Consider the following 11,874-nt stretch of genomic DNA (forward strand, 5'->3'; position numbering starts at 1 on the left):
AATGTCCTCGGCGGGCCGCATGTGGCCCGCGGGCCGTAGTTTGAGGACCCCTGAGTTTTAGATGGGGTTTATGTTATTTGCAGTCAAATGCAAACTTAACTGATAGAGGAAGGGCCTGGGGGGGGGGGGGAGGGTGTAAGGGCCCTGGGTGCCTTGTATCGTGTGGAAGACAGTATCTATCTATCTATCTATCTATCTATCTATCTATCTATCATCTATCTATCCATCCATCCATCATCCATCTATACATCCACCATCCATTCATTCATCCATCCATCACTTATCTTCCATCCATCCACCCATCATCAATCCATCCATCACCATCTATACACCTATCATCACTCTATTCATTATCCATCCACCTACCCATCTATCACCCGCCCACCCATCCATCCATCTATCCATCCATCATCTATTGAATTAAATCAGGAATGTTATAGGACGATTTAACATATATATTTCTCATTTTCATCATTAAATGTCTCTGGTGCAGACCTCTTTTGTTTGATGCGCTTGCTCTATACGCGGGAGGTGAACTGTAATGTGCCCTTGCTTTTAGGTTGGTTCTGTTGATGAGCAGAGCTAACCAGCTGGGCCGCTAGTGCGTGCACTCTCTAGCCAGCTACTCCCCCACTCCCCGCCCCCGCCAAGGTTGTTACAGGCTTTCTGTGCCTGGAAAGGGAGAGCGCTCAGCAGTTCCCGGGGCACCCAGCCTGCCCATTAGTGACACGACTGTTTCTGCAGCGCGAGCAGGAACCCGACACACGTGACATTCACAATAAAACAGTGTGATGTGACTGAGCAATGTGTGCGGTGAAACAGGAAACAGCGCTGATTCTCAGCTCATAAAACGGCACCACAAGGATGCTTGTTCTCGTTCTATTCTCCAGCAAAAACTGTTGGCAAAAGTGGCAGAATCAAGGTCAAAACAGACAGAGAAAAAGCCAGCAACACCAAGCCAGAAGCTCAATTCTGGGGAAGACGGCCATGCACATGAGAACGGAGAGAAGGCAGGCCTCCCACAGGCCAGGAGTTAACCCTGAGGTTAATGTTTGCAGCACACTATGAGAGGTTCTGAGCTGATGAAAAATGTTCGGAGTTCCTCAGGTAAAGCTAATCATTTACCAATATTTATTGATAACGTTCATTTTCCAAAATGGCCTGTGGTTCCTAATTGAAAATCTGTGAGCTGAGTGCAGCCACAGGCTGTGAGATGCTGGGGGTTGAGGACCTTCCTGTCTCTGCCGGCCTCTCCCCACTGCTGCGCAGCTTCTGGGCTGGCTGCCCTGAGTGGTGCTCCCCTCTGCACATGCGCCAGTGATGCTCTAGTCCTTTCCAGGGGAGTCAGAGGCGGCTCGACTTCTCACTCAGCACATGTGTCTACAGACCGATGTCACATCACTGAGCAGTCCACCTGTACAGGGAGCACCGGAGTTACAGGAACCGCCTGGGCGCAGGCCTGTTCAGTGATCCCAAGCCCAGCATTTTAAGCCGGCGTCAGCTGAGCAGCCTGCACCTAACGCTGTGAGGAGAACTCACTAACAAAGCAAAACAGAAAGCCCCAAACAAAACAAGAAGGCAGTATGAAGAGAAAATGTCAAGGAAGTGTCCGTGTTTCTTGCTCTCTGCACATACTCACTGGAAAACTCCTAGGAAAACACAACTCGGCCTCTTTGTGAAGGAAAATGGATTTATAATTCAAAATCTTAATTTATCCTTGAATTATTCAAATGAATACTTTAATTTTCTAGATAATTTCCCATTATTTATCCCTAAAACTTTCACCATGTGAGGTGTGGACCTATGTTTTCCAAGGCTGCTTGCTTGTCCTCAGCGGTGGTGGCTGGGGAGGCGACATAATTCCTCTGGGTAATTTTAGGTCATAACAAAAGCTGCTTTTGAATTTTCCTTGATGCAGCAAATAGGGAAAATAAGAGAGAAGTGTGTTGTATCACACATGTAATTAAGAGATCTTCCAGTTACAAAAGAAATGAGTTGTCATTCAGATGTTTAAATCCCTACTTATAAAAAGTTAAATTCACTTGTCCTTTAAATTAAGCTTGGAAGAAAATATACGGCATGGAATCAGTGAGTCCATGAAGTATCAGGATGGAGTGTGAAGGAAACAACTCACATGTCTGTAAAAATCCTGGATTATAAGATCGTACTATCATTTAAGAATATGTGCATCATACCAACCCAGAAAGTATGGGAGGGAGCGGGTTACAAAATTCCCATGTTCACAAATACTCCCATTTTGGAACTACTTGTCTCCGTGTTGGAGTCACACACAGGGAGGAAGTCCCTGAATGCGTAGGTCCTCGCACCCTTCGCTTCCTGGGCTCGGCTGGTGGGTCGCTGTTTCATTTAGCGACATAAAGAACTTTGGACATAACAGAGCATGACCGTACTTACATTAATGGCATCTCTTTCCCGTCTCAGCAATGCAGATTATCTCCCCCTGGGCTACTCCTCGTTCAGTAACATACTGAATGCAGCCGGAAGGGAGTGAGTGAGCAAGAGGCAAAGCTACCCTAAAACCATCTGTAATACTGCCAGAGAGGTAGACCAAAGAGTGCTGGCAGTTACAAATTAGGACAGGACCACCGCTGTTAATAGCTTAAGTTCTCTGATACTACTAACAGGAACAATAAGAAATAACCATGGCCATAAGTTGCATACTCTTCTGAATACATATACATCTCACCTTAATGAGAAGCCGTATTGTGCCTGTGTGCGCGCAGTACCCGGGACACAAAGCAGGCCACGTATGAGACTCTTGACAAGAAAACGCAGAAAGCATAATGTCCACAGAGCTTGATTTTATTTTACCTTAAATATAAGTGCATTTTAAAAAGCTTCAATGAATTCAATGATTAAAAAAAAAAAAGTCAAAGATACCAACATATTTCTCATGGTCCAAAAATGATTCCACACATTTTCTTTAGCAAAGTCATTTGTAATAGATTTCTCAGTTATATTCTTAGGTAATCATTTATATATTCTCTCTATAAATACTGTCAGTCTGTCTAGTGAATTTTGGGGAGAAAAAGGTGTACATTAATGGTAGTTCTTGTTAAAAAAAAAACAGAGTTTTTGAAGTGGGAAGGATTTTAATATCATCAAATTCTACCCGGTTATTACAGATAAGGAGGTGGAGGGAAGGGAGAGGCTGAAACTGTCACGTTGCACAGGGAGGCCAGCCTGGCCCTGGTCGCCCGTCCTGTGCCCACCGTGGAGCAAGCCAAGCTGGGTCACAGGCGAGGGGAGACGCCCACCCCCAAGCCTGTTAACTTGGTACAAACACGTGAACAGAATGGTAGGAAAATGCCTCTAGGGTGATTTCACTTTAAACATGTCCTTTCTTAAAGAAAGCTGAAATAATGCTTACCATTTCCCATTTACGTGGAAAAGGGGAATTGAATTTTCTTCCCCGTTTTGCAGAGTATTTCGTAGATCAGGTTTTACGGTAGCTTGAAGTCAGCAAACAGGCCTGTTTTCCATGTGTCCCCAGCAACTTCCCAGAGGAGAAAACAAGCCCTCCCTCCCAACCCCAGTCTGGTAATGGGCGAGTGAGCCTGGACTTTAACACAAAGGGCTGAACCTGGAAGCCCACAGGGTGGCTGGACTCAGAATTCCACGCGTGTGACATTGTCACCTGCTGCAAGCACGCAGGAGGGAAACGAGGGGTCTGGGCTTGTGCAGCATCGGGCAGACAGCCAGAATCAGTGCAGTGATTTGAAGTTGGTTGGGCTGGAAACGTCCATGCAGCCTCATAATAAAGAAATGCCCCTGATGTGGCCGCGACCCGACTCTTTGTGAGGCTTGAGCAGGAGCCGCCGTGTCTGCCAAGCACAGGAGAGAGAGGCAGGCAGGGAACCCACATGCCTTCAAGCTGCCACCGGGATGAAATTAAACAGCGGAGAGTTTAAGAACAATTGCTTTTTAGCCCTTTAGCAATACTTTTTAATTGGTGTTAAATGTTAACGGTCCCTGTAATGCACTTAGAACAGAAACGTATTTAAATAAATAATATTTAGGGATTGTTGGCATTTCTGATTCTTTGTTATATAGTCTAAGCAACCAGAGTTGATGCTACAAAGTAGCAAATACCCAGGGCTCATGAAGCTGAACCTCCTCTGGTTTTTACATTGGAGATATTTTTGAAAGAAGTATGCCCCTGTCTCCTCCCCCTCCCCCTGCAGTTTAATTTATATTGTTTTAAATGGTTCTAGACATTTTTGCTATTTTCTTACCATTAAAAAACCCCGAATTTACTGATTTAGTCACTTTCTATCCCATCATTTCTAGACTAGCAATGAAATCGACATGGATTAATCCCTAAGGCTGATGACAGGTTGGGAGGGTGGCCTGGGCAGTTCAATTAGTGGTTAGTACCTTGATCAGGTCTTTAAAATCACCTGGCGCTTCCCAGGTAAAAGTTACTGTGGCTCTTAGGTATCAGTAGTTACTAAAAAAAAAAAAAAAAAAAAGACAATGGATTATATATGTTGAAATCAGGAGCTATTAAATATTTAAAGTTGTAAGTCTTATCAGATGTTATGGGTGAGGTAAAGCTTCTTTTAGAGTCCCGAACATCTTCCACCGGGAAAAACGGGACAGGTGCGCCCGCGGTTGGCAGCGGCACCTCCCTTTCCATGTCCTTCCTGCACAGCTGCCTATCTTCCCAGTGACTGGAAGAGGCACTGTCTTCATGGGAGCTGACAACAGGAAGGTCACTGAGCAGTTGTTTTTGGCACTGCCAACAGCCTCTAATAGGCATTTTCTACTCTACCCTCTTCCATCGTAGATGAAAAAAATCCACAATCAGGAGGCTGCCTTTTTATTTTAGAAAAAAGGGAAAACTAAACATTTCAAGACCAATCAAGATACACAGAGATATTGCTTACATCTGAGCAGTCAACCCACATGGACCTTCCTCAGAGAAACACCAAGGATGTACACCCCCCATAAGTGAGACCAGCACCTCAAATTCCATTGCTTCAATTCGAATAATCAAGGAACGTGATTCAGAAATAGTAGGACATCCTGCATTTTATTCAACTCCATATGACAAAATAGGAACCTAGACTAAGACATCCATTTTGATCAGCAGGTGTGTCGAGCCACAGATTTCATCATAAAAAATATTGGATCTAGGTAACAATTCCCGCTGCTTCGGGGAGGCCCTGGCCCCACATGGCATCCCAGTAGAAAAATAGTGTCTCTCTTCACCATGCAGAGAGGGGCGGCCTCGCCCTGAACACAGAGGGGTCCGTCTCGCGGTCCTGTCACGAGCCGTCTTATTTACACACTTTACATTTCTCTGAAGTTATATATACACATCCTCTTGGGAGAAGACAGAACCCTACATGGGATCAAATACTAACAACAAAAAATTCACGCCAAAAAAGGACACAGATAAATAATAAAAACATTCAACTGCTGAAACACAGCAACAGGAAGCCACCTGTTTCTTTTCCCAATGATGCTGAGACAACCCCTCCCCCGCATCCCACCGGGAGGGGTGGTGGGAACACGATCCCATCCCTCAGAAAACAGGGCTGTGGAGCGAGTTCAGAGTTCCTTACGGACAGAAACAAACTTCGCAGTCTGCTTTGTTATGAGTCTTCCACACTGTTCAAAGATGTGATCTGTCGTTGCTGTGGTTGAGTTGGAAAGATTGTCCTATTTTTTTTGTCTCAGCCGAGGTCGCTGTCTGATTCCTTCTTCAGGGCACTGGGACCCGAACGTCTCCGGGACAGTGGTGCTGGAGGAAGCCCATAGTCTCAGACTGCAGCCCGCTCCCAATGCACAAAATGAGGTAGAACAGGCAGCCCCGCCCCCACCACCAGCCCCGCCCACCCACCTGCCCAGCTGGCTGCAGGGCGGGTCCTCACTCAGGTAGAAAGTCACCAGCTTAAACAGGTGTTGTGAGTAATCGGATGACATTGTGCTTTGTTTTCATCTGAGAAGGTAACAAATCCACCAGGAATGGAGCGAATTTCCCAGTTATGACTGATTACCCTGCCAGACTGATATTTCTCCCCAGTTTACGGACACAAGGACCAGTGCTTATGGCAGTCAGGGCTCCCTCATGGGTGTGTAAGACAGAGATAGAGATAACAGTAAAATTGTACCTACACAGCCTCCTCTTAGCTCCTGGCTCCCATGGTGGCGCCTTCCTAAGATGAATTCATCAAAGTTTCGTTAGAGGGGGTCAAGTTCTTAAATGCGCTTTGTAGAAAAGTTAAGTAAGTCATTTTAACTGAAGAAATGGCAGGCCCTAGATTACTGCGGGACTGAGAACTCTGGGTGGCTTTTCTGTTTTAAGTAGCATCGATTTCTCATGTTGTCTGACCTTAAAACAAGAAACGATAACAGGTTTTTTTTTTCCATTTTCCTTAAATCAAAGTACTATTTATAAAATACTTTACATCTTTTTAAATCTTCAAATTATAGACAAACCTCCCTAATACAAAATACTAAAAGTGCAACAGTATAAATTAAGAGTTTGCAACCACATTATACAAACATTACCTCTTTATTGTACAGCTTTGATACGTGAAATATTTACTCACAACGGTTTATAATGTTGTGAATAATTTACGGTGACGCTCGTCTGTAACTGGTTCCCAGTCGCTGGGCCACAGACCACACTAGAGAACAACTGTCCACATAGCAGCTACAAACATTTAAATAAAAATAAAAAAGGCTTGTTACTGACAGGTACTTGCACACAAAAAAGCATGCTATCTTTCCCAATGGAACTTCACAATTTTGCCTGCATTGAAATAACCCACTTATTTATAGTAAAACAAATCTTGCTTTCAAAAAAAAAAAAATCACACTGTCAGATGTATTCTGCAGTACGAAAGCTACCTTTCAAGTTGGGGCTGCATGTCTGTTACCCGCATAATCGTAACATTATAAATACTACAGACAAAGGTACAGTCATAAGACACGATGTTGGGAGGACGGGACCACGTCTTTAGGGTACGAGTTCTAAAAACGGAGTTCAATGTTTAACTATTTTGAATGAGTGTCGCTGGAATACCGCAGGGGACCCCCGGTTCCCTCCCGGGATGATTAGGTTTCAGGAGAAACGAAGCAGATGTGCTTGGAGCCCTTTCTGTTCCCAAGGCGGTTTTCCAGGGACTTTTGATTTATGTTTATTTAAAAGGTTGAAGAATTCTCAAGAACAGTCAAGCTCACTGAGAAAGGACCATGCAGCGCTTATAAGACGACCTTCCAGCAGCCACACAGCTAACGTATTTTCTGCCATGGGGACAATTTTAAGCAGAACCCGGGTACGGCAGGTGTGTACCTGATGGTCACACAGCATAGTGTTCAGGAGGGACAGAATGGCAGATGAGCAGCTGTGTGCAGGCTAGTTAATCCCGATCTCCTTGTTGTCCTCGATGAACCTCGTGAACGGCCGGCTGGCCCCTGTGTCGGAGCTGGCTTTGTCCAGGCCCACCATGGGTGGGCTGCTGCCCGTGCGAGCCTTGTCCATGCTGGCAGCCAGGGAGCCCACAGGGGGCATGGCGCTCCCACCCAGACTCACCGGGAGCTGGGGGATGCCCCCATTCTGGATGACAGAAATCTCATTGTTCTTCATGGCCAGACCGTTGGTGATGGCCGCCGCATACTGATTCCAGAAACTGGGGTCCACGTTCATGGCACGTGCTGCCAGGTCCTTCTGAAACATTTCCGAGAACTTCAGGGCATCGCCCCCCAGCAGAGCCATGGGGTTTTCCACCGACAGGCGGCGGCCTCGCCTTGCAGGGGCATTGTTCCACATGTGTGTGCCCATGTGCACCTGCATGGGAGACAGGGAGACAACCAGTGAGCAAGCGGCATGAGGCGGTGTGCCTGTGGATGCATGCCCCAGTGCCATCCACACACACGCTTGACTCACTCAGAACTTGTTTCCGTTCCCATCCTAAGCCAGTCCATATGAGGCAAACTTTTCTGAGCATCTTATGCTTCAACTAGAGGCCTGGTGCACGAAATTTGTGCACTCGGGGGGTGGGGGTGGGGTCCCTCAGCCCAGCCTGTGCCCTCTCACAGGCCGGGAGCCATCAGTTGCACATCTTTAGTGCTGCCACGGAGGCAGGAGAGGTTCCTGCCACTGCCGCTGCACTCGCCAGCCGTGAGCCGGCTTCTGGCTGAGCAGCGCTCCCCCTGTGGGAGTGCACTGACCACCAGGGGGCAGCTCCTGCATTGAGCATCTGCCCTCTGGTGGTTAGTGCGCATCACAGCGACTGGTTGTTCTGCCAGCGATTTGCATAGTAGCCTTTTATTATATAGGATATGATTTATTTTTATTTAATACAAAAAGCAAAACCAGCCAATGCATTAATGTTTATTCCCCTTGATGAACTTGATAGAACAACTTCTCCTCCCCAAGGTGTGAGATGAAGACCCCCCAGAGGATGTTTCAAAGCTCAGGGCCTCTTGGCTCCTGAGCCTGGCATAGGGGGCCTCTCCCTGCCCCATTAAGTAGTCTCATAGGTGAAACTCTTGGCTCCACCCTGCCTCCCTCCCAAACACAGAGGAAGCATCCTGGGCATCTGTGGTCAGCAGAGACCTCAGTAAGCAGAAGCCACAGGCATTGACCTTTTCACAGTCTCTGAAGAGATCACCAAGACCCCAGCAGGTGCCTGGCATGGCCGGAGGGCAGCACATTTAGCTGAGAGTGGGACACTGGCCTGTGTGTGTCACCTAGTGCCTGCCACACACTCCACTTCCCAGGGAACAAGGACGGAAGGCTGGAACTGAACTATGAACACAGTGCCAGCTCTTCACTCTGGCCTTGGGCTAGGTGCTTCTCGCCAAACGACCATGGCCCCCTCAGCAGCCACAGGACAAACAACAGGACCAGCTTCTGGCTTGGGGCAGGATGTGCATCATTTGTATCACGGGGAGATGTTTAAAGGCCCAGCTTGTCTTGCCATCAGTGTTCCACAAGATTCTAGACAGCTGGGCCCTGGGCCTGCCCACCGGGCACAGTATCCATCATCCCAACAGGCTGCCATGCTGCAGGGGCTGCACAAGCCCCCAAGGGGAGGGGAGATGCTCTATAGCTGAACAGCATGCACACGTCCGTAACTGTGAGCATGTGAACCTGAGTGCACGCATGGCACACACACATATGCAGAAGGCACACGCACACATGCAGACACCACACAGTACACACATACTATACATGTGCACACTACACCCATGCACTCCCCCACATACACATTATATACATGCAAGGCACACACTAGAGAGGTATACACACACTGCACACTCGTGCATATACATGCACACACTGACCTGCACGTGCACACCCACCCACATGTGCACACACCCACCCACACATGCACACCCACACTCACACTCTGCATGTGCACACACCACAGGCGCACACATGTTGTTTTGCGTTGGCTCTCCAGCAGCGCCTCCCCCTGGCCAGCGGCAGCCCCGCCTGCCACACCTCTGGGATTGGAGGGCATCCCTGGTGTCCCCGGGGCTGCGGGGGGTGGGGGGGGGACCCCAGCCTGTTCCCTCACCTTGAGGTTGCCCTTGGTGGTGAAGGCTCTCCCGCAGATGGTGCAGCCGAACGGCTTCTCCCCAGTGTGGGTGCGCTCATGGATCTGCAGGGCGCTGGCCGAGGAGAAGGTCTTCCCACACGACTGGCAGTTGTGCTGCTTGGGTGTCCGGCGTGGCGGGGGAGCCAGCATGGGCGCAAGGCCAGGGCTCATCACCGCCTGTGGCCCGGTGGGCACCTGGACGGCGGCCGGCAGTGGCGGGCCCTCGCCCAGCGTGATGGCTTTGCTGTGCCCGTTCACCTCCATTTTGATCATGGCAGGCGCGGAGCCGGTGACCAGGCTAGGCGCGCTTTGGCTGGGACCTAGAGCAAAGTTGGGGTCAAATAACGGAGAAGGCAGCTCTTTCAATTTGTGGGTCAGTAAGTGCTGTTTTAAATTACCCATAGTGGAGCACCCGCGCCCGCAGACCGCGCAGATGAACGGGCGCTCCTTAGTGTGGCTGCGGTGGTGGATTTGCAACGCACTCCTGCAAGCAAAAGGCTTGCCACAGACACGACACATGGTGCGCTCACACTTACCCCGATCTCTGCTCAGGAACAGTAGGCTAAAGGGGGCCTCCTCCTTGATGGCCAGCCGGCCAGGGGGGGCGGACGTCAGGTCCAGCGCGCCTCCATTTTCGGGGGCAGGGGGTGGACTGTCCGGCCTTTCCGTCTTTAGCGGAATGTCCTGTGGCTCCTCATGGTTGCTGAGGCCTGGGGACTTGGAGGGCAGGCTCTCGCTGTGGCTGTGGACGGGGGACAGGGCCTGCATGGAGGACGACGATTCGGACAGGGCCGGGCTGCCCGCACTGCGGCTCTCCAAGTCGCCCACTGCAGACGAGGAGTCATTGCTGAGGCGGTCGCTGTCCCCGGACCCGTTCTCCATGGCCTTCAAGGCAGTCAGCTGCGGGCAGCTCATGACAGAGTCCATCATCTTCATCTGGTTCTCCAGTGCGGCGATGCTGGAGATGACAGACGGGGGCGAGGGCGGGCAGGAGCCCGAGTAGGGCAGCAGCGGCTTGGATGGGTCGCTGGCTGCGTCCTTCAGCTCCACGTCCTCCTCCATGGAGTTCTCATCCACATCGTCCTCGAAGCTGCTCAGGGCCTCGGCAGCCTTGTCGTCGTAGGGAAGCTCGGCGTCCATGGCGTCCTGCAGGCCCTCAGGCAGCGGCGTGTTGGGGATCTGCCCGCCCATGTGCATGCGGATGTGCTGCTGCAGGACCACGGCGTTGGTGAACTTCTTCTGGCAGATGGGGCATGAGTGCTGCACGCGAAGCGGCGGCTTCGCCCGGTGCACCCCGAAGTGTGTCTTCAGGTTGCCCTTGGTGGTGAAGGCGCGCCCGCAGATCTTGCACTTGAAGGGCCGCTCCCCGGTGTGCGTGCGGTAGTGCATCTTCAGGGCGCTCTGGCAGCTCAGCACCCGATGGCAGATGACACACTGGTTGGGGTCGGTCATCTTCTTGTCGATGTTCTCCACCAGCTGCTGCAACTTGGACGTCTCCGATGTCTGCATGGAGTCGAGCAGCCCTCCAAAGGGAAACTTGGCCTTGAACTGGTCAGAGCTGGCCACGAGGACTGGGCTGCAGAGGCCAGTGGAGATGCTGTTGTCCGTGAGGGTGGTGGCGGCTGATGTGGATGTGGCAGAGACCTGCCCGCCGGAAGGGATGTCCCCCACCCTGGCATTTGCACAAGGCAGGCTCACAGGCTCGGTTTTGGTCAGAGAAGACCCACTGAGCACAGGCTGTGGGGACTCGGCGGTCACTGGGGCACCCGACTCAGAGGTATTGAGGCCGGGGGACAGAGAGGGGCATTCGCTGGACGCAGGCGAGGGCCGTTGCGGGGAGCGGCTTGCAGGGGTGAGGCTGGGGGAGTCGGCGTAGCTGCCAACACCCGGGATGGTGGGCGGCAGCTGCAGCCCCACCGACGTGGGCACCGTAGGCAACACGGGCTTGCTGTCCAGCCAGGTGGTGACCGGCTTTTCTGGCGGCAGTGACATGCCGTAGGGAATTCCGGAGCATGTGGGCACATTGTCCAGGTACTCGGGCACGGGGTAGGGGTTCATCTGGATGTGGGGGTACTTCTCTTTGTGCCTCTGGAAGTGCACCTTCAGGTTGCCCTTGGTGGAGAAGCGGTTGCCGCAGATGTTGCACTTGAAGGGCCGCTCGCCTGTGTGGGAGCGCAGGTGGATCTGCAGGGCGCTGTCACTCCCGAACACCTTGGCACAGAACCTGCACTTGTGCTTGAAGAACGGGTCCTCGGCGCTGGCCTTGGGCTCGAACACCGACACGTTGGGGGGC

The 11,874-nt window shown here is 50.7% G+C and overlaps 1 protein-coding gene across 2 annotated transcripts in view; it reads right to left on the reverse strand.

The window, feature by feature from the left end:
* Window positions 1–5,037: 5,037 nt before the first annotated feature.
* The window catches only part of SALL3 (spalt like transcription factor 3), a 20,184-nt gene continuing 13,347 nt past the window's right edge, over window positions 5,038–11,874 (reverse strand). The window contains exons 2-4 of one of the 2 annotated variants that reach the window (XM_080684612.1): window positions 10,118–11,874; window positions 9,561–9,901; window positions 5,038–7,822 (exon numbers count right to left, since the gene is read on the reverse strand). The exon at window positions 10,118–11,874 is cut by the window's right edge and continues 1,189 nt beyond it. In XM_080684612.1, coding sequence (XP_080540738.1) covers window positions 7,391–7,822; window positions 9,561–9,901; window positions 10,118–11,874 — 2,530 coding nt within the window. In that variant the 3' untranslated portion in view covers window positions 5,038–7,390. Of the gene's footprint in view, window positions 7,823–9,560 lie in introns of both variants that reach the window. The other variant, XM_080684611.1, reaches the window with a different exon arrangement.

This window comes from Plecotus auritus (genome assembly GCF_963455305.1).
Source record: "Plecotus auritus genome assembly, chromosome: 8".
Classification (NCBI taxonomy): domain Eukaryota; kingdom Metazoa; phylum Chordata; class Mammalia; order Chiroptera; family Vespertilionidae; genus Plecotus; species Plecotus auritus.